Consider the following 19398-nt stretch of genomic DNA (forward strand, 5'->3'; position numbering starts at 1 on the left):
GACATTGGAGCGACCCTATAGTGGGCTTCCATGGGGTGCTCAGAGTTCACGTCGTATTCTGTGGGGGTGAGGAGCTAGGAGAGGACTGTGGCTGTAGATGGAATATGTTCAGATTTTATTTTTTAACCACTGATGGTGCGGTGGAGGACAGGGTGGAGGACAGGATGGGGTGGGTGCAGCCTGGAGTCTGGAAGAGGAAGGAAACAGATGACGAGGACCTAAACTGCACAGTGGATGTGAGAAGAGGATGGAGAAGGGGGCACGGGGACAACTCGGGAAGAACTGGTCATACTGTTGGCTGATGAGCCTGGGGCATGGGTGGTCTCAGATGACTGGGGTGTTTTTGGGTCAGAAGCAGCACCAGCAGTATAGAGAAGAGAAGGAGGAGGGGGGGCTTGGGAGGGAGGAAATGGTCTCACGTGGGGCATAAAGAGATTGAGGTGCCTGTGGGGTGTCCGTAGGTGGTTAGATTCAGGGCTGATAATGGCTGGTGTGTGGGGTCCAGTTTGGAGTGAGTCTCGGGAGCTGGGGCCGTGGGCATTGGTGAGGTTCCTTTGGGGAACCTGGTGATACTCACCATCACTATTTATGCAATCCTTGTACGTGCCAGGCATCTTTGCTGAAAGACGTGACATAGGAAATTGCGTTTAGTTGTTGAAAAACCATCTGAGGTCAGTGTGATTCTCCCTTCCAAGTCACAGAGGAGGAAACCAAGGCTTAGAAGGGAAAGAGGAACTTGGTTTGTGGTGGAGCTGGTATGTGAAGAAGCTAAGCTTTAAAGCCTGTGCTCTTCACTAACAGACTCCAAACTCCCCACGGAAACAGGACAGAGATGGACTCACAAGCCAGATCCACATGCACCTTGTGTAGTGGGATTCAGACCCAGCTCTCTTCCACTGTGAGCACTAAGGATGAGCACTCTAGAGAAAAGCAAACTTCCTACGAAGGCAGACAAGTAATTTGTCTAAACCTCTGGAGACAGAAGAAAAGAAAGCAGTCTCAGTGTCTCTTGCTGCCCTGGGCACCGTGGGGAGAGGGCAGGGGAGTAAGAGTTGGGTGTGGAACCAAGGCTGGGGCCCCTGGCCTTGTGGCCCTTGGTTCTGTCTGGAGGGGTGGGGCACGCACACAGAGAGGCCATGAGGGGTGAGGGCCATGGGGGTGAGGGAGTCAGGGTCCCAGTGGCCCAGAAGACGGAGCCAGGTCTTGAAAGGACAGCCAGGGCGTGGGGCAAAGGCACTGTAGACAGGGGAGTCCAGTGGGCACGCACGCGGAATGCCTGGTCCTGTCCAGCTCTGCTCCTCCCTCTCGGTGACACCTGGGACATCCATCTAACCTCTCAGAGCCTCTCGTTCCTACCCTGGAATGGGGGAGTGGTCTTGACCTGGCAGGACTGCTGCTGATACTAACTCCCTGCACTGAGAGTTTACTGTTTGCTAGGTATTGTGCCCAGTGCTTTAAATGATTTATTATTATTATTATTATTATTATTATTATTATTATTATTGTGGTAAAATACATCCAACATAAATTCACCATCTTCACCGTCTTAAGTGTACAGTTTGGTGGCATGAAGGACATTCTCCTCCTTGTGCCCCAGCACCGCCATCCATCTCCAGATGTCTTTTCGTCTTGTAAAGCTGAAACTCTGTGTCCACTAAACAGCTTGCCGTTTCCCCATCCTTCCAGCCCCTGGAAACCAGCATTCTACTTTCTGCCTCTGTGGTTCTGACGACCTTATGTACTTCATATAAGTGGAATCATACGGTACTTGTCCTTTTGTGACTGAATTGTTTCACTTAGCAAAATGTCTTCAGGTTTCATCCACGTGGTTGCAGGTGTCAGCCTTTCCTTCCCCGTTACGGCTGCATATCTCACTGTGTGTGTGTGCCATGGTCTGTTTATCCGCTTATCTGTCAGTGGACACTTTTGGCTATTGTGGATAACGCTGCTATGAACGTGGGTGTGCACATATCTACTTGAGTCCTTGCTTTCATCGTCTTTGGGTATGTGTCCAGAAGTGAAATTGCTGGACCATATGATGATTCTATTTTCAATTTTTTGAGGAACTGCCATACTGGTTTCTATAGCAGCGGCACTCACATCCTTATCAACACCTATTGTTTCCTGTTTTTCTTTGATAGCAGTCATGTTATAGGTGTGAGGCGGGACCTCATTGTGGTTTTGATTTGCATTTCCCCAATGAGGAGTGATTTCGAACTCACCAGCCATTTGTACGTCTTCTTTGGAGAAAAGTCTATTCAAGTCCTTTGCCCATTTTTTAATTGGGCTGTTTGGTTTTTGTTGTTGTTGTTGAATTATAGGGGTTCTTTATATATTCTGGATCATAATCCTTTATAAGATATATGAATATTTTCTCCCATTCCATGAGTTGCTTTTCACTTGTTTGATTGTGTCCTTTGATGAACAGATCTTAATTTTGACATAGTCAAATTCATCTATTTTTATTGTTGTTGCCTGTACTTTTGGTGTCAAATGGTTTATTTTTTAAAAACCCTCTGACCTCACTGGGAAATAGGTTGTATTATTGTTATTGTACAGAAGAAGAAATTGACTTAACATCAGGAGGTTAAGTAACTTTCTAAGAGTACACAATTAGAAAGCGGAGGAACTAGGACTTGAACATAAGTCTGTTTGGTTCCAAGAGTCATACTCTTAACTATTAATCTAAAGTGATTAGTGACCTGTGACAGTAAAATGATGATGGGGATGGTGATGATGGTGATGATTTTGGGGATGGTGATCATGGTGATCATGGTGAGGACAGTGATGTCGATGATGATCATAATGATGACAAAGCCCAATGCAAGGCATTTCTGCTGTTTTACATGAGCAGGTGACTCGTATTTCCTAGGTGTCTGAACTGCAACTCAAAGAAGCTGTGGCTCAGGCTGTGGAGAACGTCAAGTTTGGAAAGGAGAAGCATCAGTGGAGTCTGGAAGGTAAGGGAGACGGTGAGCTCTGACTTGGATATCTTTGCCTTCTTAGACAGCTTAGGGTTTAGCCATTAACTCGCCTTCGACCTCAGGGACATAAGAGTGATCATGGACAAGCACGATAAACGTGGACAAAAGTTGAAAGCTAGCAGCCCACCAGCTAAGCTTGGCTCACATTTTCGCTTTGTTCGGGAGGCACAGGATGACAGAAGCATCTGATTTTGAATTTTTTTCAACGGGCAGGCACTCTCCCGGCTCGCCATGTGCCAGGAGTCCTCACCGTCCCCTGTTAGACCAGGTTGCCATTTGCACAGGTGCCTCCCTACGCATTTGAGGTTTCAACCCCAAGATAATTATAATAGACCCTTTAGAACTAATATCTAATAATACCATATCTAACTTTTATTTAAGGTCTTCTAAGGTCAGACAGCTGGGCTAATTCATGCATTATTTTACCAGATCTTCACATATAATTCTTATGCACATTTCTTTTTTAAAAATTAATTTATTTATTTTAGAGAGGGGGAGGGGCCGAGGGGGAGAGAAAGGAACAGGCAGACTCCTCCCTGAGCTCAGAGCCCCGAGCAGGGCTGCTCTCACCACCGTGAGATCATGACCCGAGCCAAAAATCAAGAGTTGGATGCTCAACTGAGTGAGCCACGCAGGAGCCCCTTTATGCACATTTCTAAGGAAAAGGTGGGGCCCTGAGAGGCTCTCTTACCCATAGTCACTCTATGTAGTGCACAGAGCATTCGGACGGGGACCGGGTTAGCTGACTCTGGTGCCTGGCGTTAACTGCTCAGTGCTCAGCCGCTGGGCATTGGCCACGTCATCATGGAGCATATGACAGAACAACGTGCAAATATTGACAAGGAGGCCAAACTGCCTGCAAATGTTCAGAGAAAGGAATTTCAGCCATGTTCTACCATCTCTACCCACTCACCATGCATTTATGCTCAGGAAAATGTAACAGAGAAACTCACAAAAATTTCGACAGTGGTTATCTCCAGCTGATAGGCCTGCAGGTGAATTTTCACTTTCGTTTCTTCCTTTTTGTGGCTGAGTTTTTTTCTAATGAGGATGCATTATTTTATGGCCAGGATAAAGCAAAAGCATTTTTTTTTTTTTCTTTAAAGAGGATTTGAACTGTGAGCTTGGCTGATCTTGGTTTTCTCCTAAGGTTAAGGATTCTCTTCCTGGCCTTCCAGAATGAGCTGGAATTTGAGCAAGAGGCTGGGACTCAGCCTGTTCCCACTCCTGTGAGCACTGATTCTAGGAAAGCAACACCTGGAACTGTTTCCACTAGAGGAAATGGCCTCTCAGGGTTGTGTGGATGGCCCCAGGTGCTGAGAATGGGTGTGTTGGGGGGATGACCCAGGAAGAAAGGCTGGATGGGAGGGAAGAGAAAGGGGGCTCTGGCTAAGAAACTGTGGTTTGGGGGGGTCTCGATTCACCCTCAGCTGGAAGAAATGGTAGCCTCTTGGTACAGGGCTCTACACACATTCACAGGCGTTTTCTCTCTTTCATACTGAGCCCTGAAACAAGCCCAGTAGCCCTGCAATTATTATCCCCATTTATTTTTTTTATTTTTTTATTTTTTAAAGATTTTATTTATTTATTTGACAGAGAGAGAGAGAGAGCACAAGTAGGCAGAGCAGCAGGCAGAGGGAGAGGGAGAAGCAGGTTCCCCACCGAGCGGGGAGCCTGACGTGGGGCTCGATCCCAAGATCCTGGGATCATGACTTGAGCCGAAGGCAGATGCTTAACCGACTGAGCCACCCAGTCGCCCCATCCCCATTTAACATGAGAAAATGGGGTGTTGCTGGCTGGGTTCCCCTGGAAGTCAACTCTGAGACAGTGTTTGGCAGGATGTTACCGTGGAAAAGTCCCAGGGATTGGAGCCTGTGGAGGGGAGGGGACCAGAGGCTGGGTAGAGGGAGAGGTGAGCTGATGCACAGCTTCAGCCCTCGCCCCTGGAGTTGGGCAGCTAAGCAGTCCGGTTGGCAGGAATGGCCCCTCCTTTACAGGCCCCTCATCTCCATCAGCCCCCGTGCATGAGGCAGCTCCCTGTAGGCAGTCCTGGGGAGGCACCTGCCACCAGTGCTCCCCACGGGTGGGACAGCAAGCCCTTCCTTGATGAGCAAGTTGGGGAAGCGACCGCGTCTCCATCACATGGAGACTCAGAAAAGCTGAGTGATTTTCCCAAGCGAAAGTTGTACAGCTCGCCCGGGACAAACCCAAGACGGCCGGGCTCCAAACCCCAAGGGACCTCAGATGAGAAGCAGAGAGTCTGGGGTGCAGCGTGCAGCCGCGAGCCATGGGGAGCACGGTGGCCAAGGGTGTGTGTCCCCTCCAAGCTCAGCTGTGGGGGGCCCCCTGTGCTTCCATGACAGGTGTCAAAAGGTTGGAGAGTAGCTGGCATGGGCGGCCGACCTTGGAGAAGGAGAGAGAGAAGAACTCAGCACCCCCGCATCGCAGGGCTCAGAAGGTCATGATCCGCTCTAGCAGCGACAGCAGCTACATGTCCGCGTCCCCCGGGGGGAGTCCCAGTAGCGGCTGCAGGCAGCAGTCTTCTGACCTGGAAGTCCCCACCCACAGCCCCAGCCTGTCCCTGGGGCAGGAGCAGGGGACGCTTCCCACGGCTCCTTCCGGGCCACCCCAGGAGAGCCCACCCCTCCCTGGGACGCGGGACAGCCACCCGCCCCTGAAGCTGAAGAAATCCTTCGAGATTTTGGTGAGAAAGCCCACAGCCTCCAAGCCCAAGCCTCCACCCAGAAAATACTTTAAAAGTGACAGTGACCCTCAGAAGAGTCTGGAAGAGAGAGAGGACCCCCTATGCCCTTCTGGGCACACCTCACCCACGTGGGGCCAGGTAAGAGAGCTGTCTGACACGTTCAATGTTCTCCTGAGCTCCAGAGCCAGGAATCGTGCTTCTGTTGTTGTTTGTTTGTTTGTTTTTTATCGTGTGCACAGTTGTTCTTGAGCACGAGCAGGAGCCTTAGCCGTGGGGAAGGAAGGGTCTCCTGCTCCTTCAGGGGGAAGAGGCTCAGCTCGAGCTTAGAGCCGACGTGCCAAGGCTGGAAGCTTGGCGGGTCCCAAACCGAAGCCCCATTCCCGCTGTGTGGCTTCTGGGCTCCCTTCTAAAATACGCTGGGGTTTTCGGCTGCTTTCACGGGGGTCATTCTTCAGGCTGGCCCTGATGGGCCGCAGCAGAGCTCCCGGAAGGCCATTCCGCAAGGGGCGGGCAGGGGGGCTTCTTCGAGGGGCTGGTTACCCGCTTTCGGAAGTGAGTTAGTCCATGGGATGGTGAGACCTTGGCTTCCGTGTCTTTCCCAACTCCTCTTGCCCAACTCCCACTTCCTTCTAGGTGGAGCTTGGGGGGAATCTCAACTTCTCTGAGCCTCAGTTTCCCCTCCTGCTAGCTGGGGCTGTTTGGAGGCTCCCTGCTCATTTCGTGGAACCACCTAAGCCGATAATCGTGGCTGTGATTAGTCTTCCAGCACATCCATGAAAGACCTCGGCTTCCTTCCCCTGCCGCCCGTGCCACCCCCTTAGAGGAAGGCCCACTGACGGCCAGGCAGCGGCTGCAGCTTGGGCATCTTTATGCCCAGGCCCTGTGTGGAGCGCCACGTGGCCGCTGCCCCAGTTCGGCCCTACCCCGCCTCCTCCCCCGGGGGCGAGGGGCTGGTCACAAAGGGTCCCCGAGCTCCAGCTCCCTCCGCCAGTGGCTTGACCGCCAGGCTCCACCACCTTTCTCAGCCTGGACCCCAGCAGCTGCCGTGGCCACGCAGGTGGCAGTGGGGCCCTCGGGACCTCCCCCTAACGGCCTGGCGTCGGGCTTGACCAAGCAGGAGGGGAAGAAGGCCAGAGTGGTGGGGTGGGGAGGTGGGGGGAGGAAGGCGGTGAGTGGGAGGGGGAAGTGGCGGGAGGGGAGGCAGCTGGTGACAAGGAAGCGGGTCCTGCCCAGAGCGCGGATGTGGCTGCTTAGCGGCTGGCCTGATGAGCTCGTCGCTGTGGGTCCCCTCCCCCGCCTCCTGCTTTAAGCCAATGCGGCCTTCCCCTGTGGGTCCGGAAGGGCAAGCGAGGAACAGGCGGGCGGAGAAGCCAGGCTTTTCGCTTTGCTCCTGGACACTCGGGAAAGGAGGAGGGGCTTTGCCAGGGGAGGTCTGCTGGCCGCAGGGCTTCCCGGTGATGCCCTGGGGGTCCCTGGCTAGGCTGGGCCATAGACGGGCGGCCGGCTGGAGGGAGAGCAGGGTTTCTGCAGGAAGGGCCGGCGGGGGGCTTGGACGTGGGCACTTCCTCCGAGCAGCCTTCCCTGGGCTGGGGTCCGATGTCTGGCCTCCCCCGCGGCCCCTTCTCTGTCCCTCCGCCCGGTCCCAGGTGGCCAGCGGGCCCCTCTCAGCAGCACAAGCTGCAAGACCTACTTCTCCTGGGATTGGGGGTCCCAGAGAAAGGACGAAACCAGGAAGCAAGGCTGGACCCCACTCCTCAAGGCTCCTCGACCATTTCTGGGGATTTCTCACTGGATGTGTCTCTCCTTGGCCCCGTCCCTCCCTCTTGTCCTCCTTCTCTCCCAGCCCCCCTGCAGCCTTTTCTCTCTGGGACAACCCCCAAATCCTTCCCATCCTGTGACTCCTGGGGACGTCACTTGAACAACCAAAATGACCCTCAGGATATTTCCTTCAACAAAAGACCAGTTCTCTCCCTTCGAGGAAATCAGCTCAGACCATCACTTGGGCTGGAAACCCTGACTGCCCCGTAAGCCCACGGGTCTGTCTTTCCTCCTTTCCCCTCTCTCCCTCGCTCACGGAGCACTGTGCTGGGGAAGCAGCTCAAAGTAGCTTTCAGAGAAATTTGAGTAAACTTGGATTTACTTCGGGGGCTAGTTAAGAAAAAAAAAACACCCTCCCACAAAGAGGGTATAATATCAGTTCATTAACGAAACAACAAAACACATTCGTGTCTGTTCCAAGAGGCAAAGTGGCTTTGACTACTGTGGGTGGTACGGAGTGTCAGCCTGTAAGAGAGTCAGCGATTCACGGGTGTAGACAAATGTCACCCTACGGAGCTCCCAAATGGGCAAAGCTGAATTCCAGCCACGTGTCACTTTTCTGCGTGATGAGGGTCTCAGACGCCACCGGCCTAGTATTTCAAGCTCCGAAGGCCATGGCCAAGCCTTGCTTCTTCAAAGGACTAGTTCAAGGAGCCCAGTGGTTCCTGAGTTGCGTGGTGTCCCTGTATTTCCAAAGGCTCTCCCCGCGCTCAGGTCTCCAACGGGGACCTTGGGGTGGGGGACAAGGCTCTGTGAACACATTTCTAGCTTCTGTAGCTCTCTGTCAGAGAATGTTTTTTGCCAACGTAGATGTTCATCTCGGGCCACGGACGTCTGCCATTTCTGTTTTAGTCCCAAGTGACGCATTTATCCCCCCTTCTTTCCTTCCTCTGGGGAGGAAGCCTGCAGCCTTGTGAAACAGGCAGCCCGTCATTCCACCTGCCTGTGGAATGAAAGAACACGGAGGCCACCACAGCGTCGCCAGGCATTGCTCCTGCAGATGGGCCAACATGGAAGCGTCCCTGTGATGACACTTCTCTTCTCCTTCTTGCCTGGGCCGGCATCATGCTTGTGCCTCTCTCTGTGTCCCGCTCTCCGGAGCTCTCCTTTCTGCTTCTTTGCCTGGGAAATTCGTACTCTTTGCTCAAGAACCAGACAAAAAGCATCTCTCTAGGAAGCCTCGTTCACCCCTCTGCTTCCTCGGGAGCCCCGGTGGCATCTCGTTGGTGCTGCCGGATGCAAACTCCAGGCCAGTAGGAGACAGGCGCTTGGGGGCCGGTCCGGCTCCTTCCAAGGCTGTGTCATGAAGGAGCCTGAGACCGCATCCAGGTTCCGTGGGGGGAACACGCCGGCCAGGGACTGCCCAGGCCACGGCAGGTGCGGCAGAGGGCAGCCGAGGTGCAGGTCCCAAGGGCCTGGCATGCTTGTGATGGAGAGCCGTGCGGGAAGGGACTGGCCCGCACTCGCCTCCGAGTGTTCTCACCTTAGGTTTGCGAAGGCCAGGTGCCGGCTCTCCCCCTCCCCGGGGCAGGGCTTCACCTGGAGGCAGCCGCCCTCCACACCCCAAGCTTCGTGTCCCTGTCACACGGGACCCAGGGCCTTGACGCTCGGCAAGGAGGGGGTGTGTGCAGGACGCGGGCTCCCTGGAAGCCGCGGGGGCAGCGCCGGGGAGGAAGGGGCCCCCGTGTGCAGAGCCGCCGGGGAGCCCGTCATGGGAGCAGCTGGGCGCGGGCTCTCCAGTGCCAGCCCGCGTGCGCTGGCCTCTCACGGCTGGAGGCCACCGTTTTCACGTGGCCTCGCTTCCTGTTTACACCACAGGAAGCTGGAGAGCGGCTGCCACCCTCACCGCTGCTGCAGGAAGACACAGCGGGGAGAGCCCCCCGCGCCCTTGCCTGTTCCCCGGGGCCTGCGGTGGGCCCGCCGACGCCACCCTGCTCGGAGGCCGAGCCCGGGAGGAGAGGAGGCAGCCCAGGTAGGCTTTCAGCTCGGGCTTCCCGAAGGCAGGAAGGAAGGACCTTCTGGGTTAAGGTCCAGGAACGAGGGAAGGATGTGGGTTTGCGCTGAGGACGGAGGGCTGTGCCCGACGAGGGCTGTGCAGGTTGGTGAGCAGGCAGGAGCCCCGAGGTGCCCGGGCGGCAGGATGGGGGGGGCTCTGCCAGGCTGGGGACCCTGTGGTCGGACCGGCGATGCCGTGGAGGGGCTCGGTCCGGGCAGTCGGCGGGAGGACGGAGGGGGACGGCACTCCAGCACGCGGCGTCCAGCGTGTCCCAGGCTGAGGACGCAGCATCGCATTCGCGGGCGGGCGCTGTGTCCGTGAGGCTGGCGAATGCTGGCTTCCTGAGGCTCCGTGCCAGGTGCTGGAGGGAAGGAGGGACAGGGACAGAGAGAGGGGCAAACCAGGTCGGGCCATGAAGGAGCGCCCCAGCAGCAGTGGCTACCCACCATATGCCTGTTGGAGAAACGCTCCATGAAAAGTGCATGTACGGCTCCCAGAGGGTTGGGGGGGGGCGCTGTGAGTGGAAACATCTGACCCATCTCGCCCTGAGCAGGTGCCCCACAGCGGTGGGCTCCCCTCCTCCACTCTCCCTTCCCTTAGTCACCCCAATTGAGGAACACAGCAGAGAATAGCCCGGTGCTCTGCTCGCAAGAGTGCCTCACCCCGTGTGCCAAGGGCTGGCCAGCAGGACCTCTGACTACGGAGCTTTAGGACAGCCCCTTGCAACAGAGCAACGGATAAATGCAGAACCGGGCTGAGAGGCCTGGGGCCCCCGGCAAAGCCCCGGAATGCATAATAACCACGCAGCTCTTCCGGATTGTGCAGAGCATCTCCAATACCTTGGAGGCTTAACGCTCTCACGGTTTGCTTCCCTGGAGGCCCCGCACAGAGACGGGGGACAGCAGGGGTCAGTCCTCCCACGCTGGGCTGCTTCCGGGTATCAGGCATCCCCCAGAGTACAAATCCAGAGCAACGTACTCTTCACCAGGGCAAGATCAGACCGGGGGGGCCACGGGAGGGCAAGATCAGACCGGGGGGGCCACGGGAGGGTCCATGTCCACTTGGCGTCTTTACTGCGTGGGGCTGGGGGGCCGGCCTCGCTCTGTCTCTGGGTAAGAGAGTCTCCCCACCTTTCTAGAGGGGGTGCACAGATATGTAAGATGCTGAGCAGTGAGAGGGGGTTAAGAACCGAGGTGAGCGGGGGTGCGCCCCGTCTGAAGGCATGCACTTTGACAGTGCTTTTTAATGAGATGGGTGGTTGAAAGCAAAAATGGCCACCCATCTGGGACCTTTGGCTTACAAGTTTTAAAAGGTACGAAAATTACTTTGGCTTTTAAATTTGCAATGACTTATGAGCAGTTTGCTCTAGTGCGGTGGAAAGGACGCTAAGAATCAGGAGATGTGGGGTCTCGCCCTCGCTGTGCCAGCAGGTGATCCCTTACCCGTGTGGATGTTGGATTTCTCAGTTGTGAAATACCAGAGACTGGCCCACAAATTCTCTGCAGACCCTTCCAGCTCTAAAATGCACAGAAGCTAAGTCTTGGTTCTGTGGTGCAGAGAATGGTACCGGGGGTGGGGGTGGGGGGTAGCTGCGCCCCCAAACCAGGGCCCAGCACACGGGCTGGTCTCCGCCCCCAGAACGCTCCTTGCTATCTAGCTCTGAAACCAGGACAGGGGCGTAACGCTCAGCTTGGGCCTTGTTTCTGCTCCCAGGGATTCAAACATCCCCAGTCAAACACCCACTCCTGAAGAGGCAGGCTCGGATGGACTATAGCCTTGATATCCCCGCCGAAGACCCCTGGGTTAGAATTTCTGGCTGCATCAGAAACCTGTTTAGCCCCATCATGAGCGAGGACCACGGCCACCTGCCTCTGCCACCCAGCGTCGGTCTGGGTGAGGAAGACGGGGTGCGGGGCCCCCCGGACGGGACGCCGCCCAAGCCGGATGCCACGGGCGGTGCTCCCAAAGCTTACAAGTCGGTGGACAGTGGCACCGTGAAGAAGGGTCCCCCCGTGGCCCCCAAGCCAGCCTGGTTTCGCCAAAGCTTGAAAAGTTTGAGGACGCGTGCCCTGGAGCCGAGGTGGCTGCCTGACGCGGCCTCCCCGGCCCAGCCGATCCCCGCGCCCCGGGAGCGCCCGGGGCCACCCACTCGGACCTTCTCCTCCTCCATCCAACAGAGGATCAGCTCCTTTGAGACCTTTGGCTCCTCACAGCCACCCAACAGAGGAGCGCAGAGACTGAGCCTGCAGGCCTCCTGGGGGGAAGCAGCACAGGCTCCCGGGGAACAAGCGGGAGGACAGGTCGCTGGCCTCTCGGGCCGAGGGGCCGCCCCCACCGTCCAGCCGCAACCACCGGAGCAAGAGCACCTGCCGCGGGGCTCGCCCACCTCCTCCGAGACCGGTGAGCCGGGTGTGTCGGGGTCCCCTCTGCCAGGACAGCAGTCCAGCCAGAAAAGCCCCCTCCCTGACCCCGACCCTCTCTCGAGGCTGTTGTCCTCGTGGACTGAGGAGCCCCGAGGCCCTGTTGGCAAGATGCCGAGTCAGCGGGCGCGGAGCTTCCCCCTGTCCAGGACCCAGTCCTGGGAGATGAAGCCGCTGGATGAGAAGACCAGCAAGCTCTACTCCATCAGCAACCAAGTGTCGTCGGCGGTCATGAAGTCCCTGCTGTGCCTTCCGTCTTCCGTCTCCTGGGGCCAGACTCCCTGCAGCCCCAAGGAAGGGGGTTCTCCCGTGTCATCAGCTGGGGACACCCCAGCTGTGAACAGTTCTGCGGAAGCTCCTGCCTCGGACACAGGCTTCTCGCTCAAGTGAGTGTGCCCAGGATCTCCTCCAGCTTCCTGTCTTCCTGTTCTTTCTCGTCTTTCTTTCATAACCGTGTATAACTTTATTTAAAACAACGTCTCGGGTACCCTAAGGGATTGTTCTACCTGTTCTTTCCTGGGTGTGGGCGTGTGCATTACACCCTCCGTATGAAGGAGGAGTTTCACAACCCGTGGTCTGGGGGTGGGGAGGCGCTGGTGGTCCCTGGTGCGTGGCCCATGGAGGTCTGGAAAGCGAATGCACATCAGACGTGTCCCGCTCCTGCTCAGGAAGTTCAGACTGGAGCCGGCAGAGGATGACCCTCTCCCCTCCTCACCCCCTGAAGGAATCCACACATATTCTGTATGTGGCTTCCGGCCCCTGGACTGGGCGTCAGGATGTCTGGGACCCAGTCCTAGCTCTGGCGCTGACTCCCTGACCACGAGCGGGCTCCTCATGCTCAGTTTGCCCTTCCGCTGAGATTAGGAGGTGCACAGGACCTGCTCCAAAAAACTGGGTGAGGGGGGCTCCAGTTCCCCGGGGCTCCCACTGTGGGATGAGATCCTGCCTTGAATTAGAACAACTCTGCATTTACCAGCTTTACTTCTTATTCTTAGACTGCTGACAAAGGTTTGAGACCCATTGACCCTGATGTTTCATGTTCCAGCCCCAGCAGACAGCCTGGGAGGGAACAGGATTGAGCCTGGAACACACATCTAGAGCAGGGTCTCAAGAGCCAGACCGACCCATGGGTAGCTCCTGGGAGCCCGTCAGATGTAGAGACGCCCCATAAAGTTGAGGTTTCCCAGCAGCTGGCTCTCTCTGGCTGAGAAGCTATTCTCCAGTCGGAACTGGGAGGCTCACCATCAGAATGTACTCTGCCGCGGGATCTCTTCACCTGCTGGTAGTAAAGGTCTGCCCATCAGAGGGAGGAAAAATGTCTTCTCATTGAAACCACAGTTTCCTGCAAAGTATGAGGCGTAGCTGAAAAAAAGCTGGCTACAGATATCAAAATACGTTCCAAAGGAAAAGGAAGGCCAGTTGCTGGGTGCGTGGGCGCTATTTGTGGTTATTAGGTGCTAATAATGGGGGGATATGCGGGTGCTGAGGGCAGGCGTGAAGGAGCGCAGAGGTGAGTGTGTGCGAGGTGCCATGGCCATGATCCGACTGCGGTGTTGGGGCCAACTGTCCAAAGCATCCGCTGTACTCTGGGGTGAGGTGCTGACATTTGGACACCCTGACCGGGAGTCCGACACACCATGATCTGTGATCATGAATCCCGGATCTGGGCATTTCACAGCCGTGTGAGCAGAGACAAGGGTTCACCCTCCGTAAGCCTCAACGTCCTGATGGCTTTGGTGGAGGGATGCTGGCATCTACTCAGATTTGTTACATCATATTACAGAACGCACGTCGGTGCCCAGCCCCATGCCTGGAACAGAGTGATTACACAATGATCGTGAGCTCTTATTAATATTCTGATTCGTACCGTGTGCTGTTTCTCTATGAAAGCCTTTCAGAGCTGAGAGAGTACACAGAGGGGCTCGGGGAGCCCACGGAAGCTGACAGCTGGGACCACAGCTCCCCTCAGTCTGGCCAATCGGTCATCTCCCTGCTGAGCTCCGAGGAATTAAAGAAGCTCATCGAGGAAGTGAAGGTTCTAGATGAAGCGACGTTAAAGGTAGGCTTCCTTTGTAAGCACTTACAGTGGCCAGTCGGGATGCAGAAGCGGCCCCCAGGGTCCTGCCCGTGGGAGAGGGACATTGCGTCACTGGATCACAGTAAGACCCGCCACTCGAAGGAAGCTTTGTAGCTTATTGAGGGCTTTTAATCATTGGCTTATTGCATCTTTTCAACCATTTTGTAGGTGAGAAAGGTAGGGCTCAAGAGTTTTCTTTCTCTAAGTTCTGTGCCACGTCTCCATCCCACGGGCTGCTGGCCAGGCGTGCGTGTCCAGGGAGACGCTTGCTTCACGGGAGCGTGCTGTTATAAGCAGCCATGGATTACCAGCTCTCACCGCAGAGACCTCCCCTGCACAGGGAGAAGTGATCGATCCCAGGGCTTGCAAGCCCCTCCCCCCCCATTTCACTCAAGTCATTGTGAAAGTCCCACTTCCCATATGCTCCTGAGCACACCCCAAAGATGTGAGGAGAGGAAGTGGCCAGGCAGAGCTGAGGTCAGCTCAGCTCAGATGAGCACCAGCTCAAGGGCTTGCCCCTCCTGGGTCGTCCCGGATCTGCAATGGCTTTTTGCACCAGAATCATCCAGACTGGGGTGAAAGCATTAAGGAGTCATCATAGCTGAAATTCCCAAGGTCAAGGGTGTTGGCTCAGCCTGAGCCACACAAGACGCTCTGGGCTGCGATTCACTCATCACCCAGACCCTGGGACCATCATCCCCCAGCTCTTCATTCACATGGAATAACAGGGTCAAAAGTGTTGTGTCAAAAACAAAGAGCTGTCTTGTCCAGGGTGTCACTGGGAGGCCATTTGTTTTTCTGCTGGGCAAGAGCAGGTAACCTGATACTTGGGTCAAAGTGGGCAGATTTGGGCCAATGCTGGGGTAGAGGTGGGTGGACCGGTCCCCTCATCCCCCTGGGTCTTGGGGACTCCCAGTCAAGGGATCACAGAGTCAGCTGCACGCCAGGAGCTCTCGTGGGGTCAGAGCAAGGGAATTCTTTGATGTAAGGTTATTCCCTAGCACCAAGGTACAAATTGGTGGCCCGAGAGCCACGTGGACCTCACGTGTATTTTATTTGGTCTGCGTGGTGACTGCTACAATTATTATATTCTAAAGATGATAAAACCTGAACTGATACCTGGGCATCTGGCTTCTCTCTTTGTTGAAAGGGAACCGTCGGGTAGCACTGGGTTCTTCTGCACAGGAGATGGGCTCCCTGGTTCTCTGCAGAACATGGCAGAGCCGTGTTCCCCAACGGGCTGGGTTTCCAGCTGACTTAGTGGCACCCAGCCCTGTCCGAACCAGTGTGGGTGCCGGCGGGGCGGGCAGGAGGGGAAAAGAGCGGCACCTGTTACTTTACACATGCCTTTTCTCTCCTAAACTACCTGCGACTCCAGAAAATACAGCGCTCTTGGTCTGGATGACGGAACAGGGTTGAGGAAGGGATAGAACTTGGCATGTGGCCACGCTGGGCTTGGAGATCGAGTCAGCCTGACGTTGCTCCTTAGATTGTTCACGCTGGCGTGGCGCATGTTTTTAATATATGTGTTTCCTTCCACAGCAATTAGACAGCATCCACGTCACTGTCTTGCACAAGGAGGAAGGGGCTGGCCTTGGGTTCAGCCTGGCAGGAGGAGCGGACCTAGAGAACAAGGTGATCACGGTGAGTGGCCCAGCGCTGGGGGTGCGTGAGAGCCAAGGGCCCCAGCAGAGGGAACACCTGCTAGGAAGGGCCTCTCTGGGGGTCGGACGAGTGGCTGGCAGCAGGCCCCCGGGCAGGATTTTGAAGGGGAGCTGTTGGTACCCCATCCTTTATAAGAAGTATAGTCACATCACCTCCATGACTCCATATTCTACCCTCACCGTGATCCTTCACTGAACAAGGAAGGTCTCTGTGGACCCCAAACGACTTGAATATGCCAAAGGAAATCTGAATCACTTGTGCAACCTTAAAAAAAAATTACAGGTGTCTCAGCCTCACATCAGGACTGTTAGATCAGAATTTCCTGGGGTTTAAAGGGACATTTTAAAAATACTCTGTGTGGAGGGACATTTTAAAAAACTCAAACCCACCGAATGTTACTGAAGAGTACACTTTAAAGTGGTTCATTGTATGTTACGCGAATTTCAAATCAACAACAACAAAAATTAGAAGCCAATTTTATTCAGTGTCTCTTGTTTTGGACAAAGAGACCAGTAACCTGTTCGCGACTGAACATTTAGACAGGAATGGTTTATGGTCACAGGGGCCTTCATGGAAGGCCGTACAGCCGGATTGAAGACGTGGCCCTGATAACATAGCACAGCTCACCTGCATGCCGAGGGGCCTCACCTGGATAGAAGGACACCTGGGGAAGGCGGGTCCTGTAAAGGAGGCTGCTTTCCTGGATTTGCCCACTGGGACCGTTGGTGGGGGGTTGGCTTGGATGCTGGAGAGGCTGCTGATGGTCGGTTGGGGCACTAGGGCCACGCTGGAAAGAAAAAGCAGCAGTTCCCGTGAGGGTTCACAGAGCACAAGGCAGGCCGCACCCTGAGGCTTCGGATCGCGTGGTCCAGCCCCCGTTCTCTGGGGATCTGCTGGAGCCTGGGGGGAGAGTGGGGAGGCAGCTGCCCCCCATCACCTGCACCTCTTCCTGTGGACCCCATGACTCTGGCCCACATCGTCTGATCTGCACTGGGGGTAGTCCACCTGTCTGCCCACCCTGTCTGTCTGACCCGATGGTTTCTGGCCGTCCCATCCTCATGGACCGAGCTGTGACATGGCCGCTCCCTGTCTCCAAAGCGGGGTGTGCTGTCCTCGTCGATGGCTATGTTGTCTCAGTGTATTCTGTATGTGGGCTCACACGCATCCCCTTGCCCAGCTGAAAACATACCCTCCAGCTCCTCATCAGCCAGCATGAAACACACCACACCTCCCGGCGGGTGACCTGGCCCATTCCTATTGGTCAGTTCAGAGCCTCCCACGTGTGAGCAGTGACTTCCTTCTCTGCAAGCCGGCTCTCTACCACAAAAAAAGCACATAAAACCACCCAGGACCTATTTCTGTCCCTAAGCATGCAGCAGCGGACTACCAAGGGGCTCCTGACTGTGTAGTTGACTTTCCATTGGAGGAGAGGTGAGAACTGGCCTGTGAGAATAGTACTTGGGATCTTTGGGTCTGCCCCGAGTGGTGACTTCTCTCCACCCCATTTGGCCAGCACCCCGAGACATGGCAGCCCCTCAAACACCAGGAGGAAGCAACGCACACGGGCCAGGCATGTGCACCAGACTTCCTCTTTCTCCCTCCGTGCGTGAACACTTCGGTTCCTTTCCTGAGTCATTGCAAGATAACTAATGTTGAGCCCCGTCCATGACCGAGGGCCATGCTGGGCACTCACTGGCTTGTCTAAACCCATCTTCCCCATGACTCGGGGCGGGGGGCGTGGGGGGGGGCTGGACATGGAGGGACTACGGCAGAGGGACTCAGATGCCCAGCAGAGCTTCTGCCTCATGCTTGGGTCTCGTACGGAGCCTGGGGATCCTCGCCACATCCGACGACATCACAGAATTTTCCGGACACCAAAATAACTTAGAGAAACAGACAGCTTGGCTTCCATGACGATGGAGCACATCTCAGTGACCACCAGTGCACGCTGTCATGCAGTCCTCTTAATTATGCATGTTAGACTTGACCTCATTAAAGAGGCAGAGGCAAAGACATGAGATGTTTAAAAATCCCACATATTTTGCTGAAAGGAGACCACAAGGGGTGGCTAGGGCATTGTGTTAGGAAGAGTTCTGAGGACCAGTCTGGCCATTATTGCTGGCGATCTCCGCTCTGGGTGGCTAGGTTTGACTAACTGGTCCGGATCCTCCTCCAGCAAGAATCTGGATCTGACGCCAGGTGATTCCTGGGTCTTGACTTCCTTTGGTTTGTTCAGGTCCACAGAGTGTTCCCCAACGGGCTGGCCTCCCAGGAGGGAACTATTCAGAAGGGCAATGAGGTTCTATCCATCAACGGCAAGTCCCTCAAAGGGGCCACACACAACGATGCCCTGGCCATCCTCCGCCAAGCTCGGGACCCCAGGCAAGCTGTGATTGTCACCCGGAAGCCGGCTCTGGAGGCCACGCCCGACCTGAGCTCCTCCACGGATTCCTCGGCCTCAGCCTCTGTGGCCAGCGAGGTTTCTGTAGATTCCAGTAAGTGCCCCCGAGCTTGGGGGAGGCCCTGTGGGCCACATCGCCTTTGGCCACGTGGGGTGGGTGCTGCTGGGGCCGCTCAGTCATGCGTGGCCTGCCCGGCAGGCTGCTGGGGACGCGTATCCGTGTTAATATGTGCGTGGGCACGGGTGCCGGTCCAGCAGGTGGGCTTCCCCGGCTCGCGTGCTGCCTGGAGGAGGGTGTCCCTGACAGTGTCCCTGTGTTCCCCCCACAGCAGAGGCCACGGTGCACACGGTGACGCTGCAGAAGACCTCTGCGGGGCTGGGCTTCAGCCTGGAAGGCGGGAAGGGCTCCCTGCTCGGGGACAAGCCTCTCACCGTGAACAGGATTTTCAAAGGTGTGGTGTGCGTCTGCGTCTTTGCGCTCTCTCCAGCTGAGTGTTTCTATAGATTCCAGTAAGTGCCCCCGAGCTTGGGGTTCCCACCACCCCGTGCCCTCCTGGAGGCAGGCAGGCCGGCCACGTAGGGACTCGATTCTGCTTTTTCTAGCTTTTCTCCTCGGCTCAGGACACCTCCTGACTCCTTCTCATCCGCTGGGTCCTCGTAAGTGACTGAGCCCTGGGCTTGGTTCAGCTGGGCAGGGCTGGGACTAGGGCGAGGCCAGGCAGGCACGGCCCGAGGCGCAGCACAGAAGGGGGCCCCCAAACCTGCAGTAGCCAATCTCAACGCGCTATTTCTAAAAATTAAAATTAATTAAACAAAATCCATAATGAACAAAATATCAAAGTTTAAAATAAGGACAGAGTCTTTCCACTTGTACATACTCAGCCTCACTCGCCTCCCCCTAATCCTGTTTTTATTCAAAACCCCCTAACCCATCAGCTCCTGTTTTTATTCAAAACGTTGATGTTTTGTTCATCACGGCTTGAGGCGCAAGCTGGCTGAAAGTGGGGCTCACTCGGGTTTTCCCATGAACATCGTGAATGGCCTGCAGCTCCCACTGACCCTCCGCTGCTCCTCAAGCTGGACCCCAGCACCGCAGAGTGGGGAGCTGTGGGCAGAGGGCACCGGGCAGGAGTCAAGGGACCCGGGTTCCGGCCCCAGCTCAGCCTCTCACTTGCTGAGAGACCACGGCCCCCGGGGTGGGGCTCCTCATGCACACAGAGCTGTGGGGTGTGTTTGGACCCGGGTGCATGGAGGCTCACTGGGGGGGTCCCCAGGAGTCCATGTTTACCCCAACTCTGGGAAAGACGTTTTTGATTTTCGAAGGTGAACTAGC

At 55.8% G+C, this 19398-nt stretch overlaps 1 protein-coding gene across 1 annotated transcript in view; it reads left to right on the forward strand.

The window, feature by feature from the left end:
* IL16 (interleukin 16) overlaps positions 1–19398 on the forward strand; it is a 91828-nt gene that overhangs the window by 71475 nt on the left and 955 nt on the right. The window contains exons 11-19 of the mRNA XM_032392063.1: positions 2873–2960; positions 5348–5826; positions 9325–9478; positions 11216–12308; positions 13813–13981; positions 15542–15643; positions 17901–18159; positions 18321–18323; positions 18395–18517. Coding sequence (XP_032247954.1) covers positions 2873–2960; positions 5348–5826; positions 9325–9478; positions 11216–12308; positions 13813–13981; positions 15542–15643; positions 17901–18159; positions 18321–18323; positions 18395–18517 — 2470 coding nt within the window. The remainder of the gene's footprint in view (positions 1–2872; positions 2961–5347; positions 5827–9324; positions 9479–11215; positions 12309–13812; positions 13982–15541; positions 15644–17900; positions 18160–18320; positions 18324–18394; positions 18518–19398) is intronic.

Source organism: Phoca vitulina, unplaced genomic scaffold, assembly GCF_004348235.1.
Source record: "Phoca vitulina isolate PV1807 unplaced genomic scaffold, GSC_HSeal_1.0 scaffold65, whole genome shotgun sequence".
Classification (NCBI taxonomy): Eukaryota; Metazoa; Chordata; class Mammalia; order Carnivora; family Phocidae; genus Phoca; species Phoca vitulina.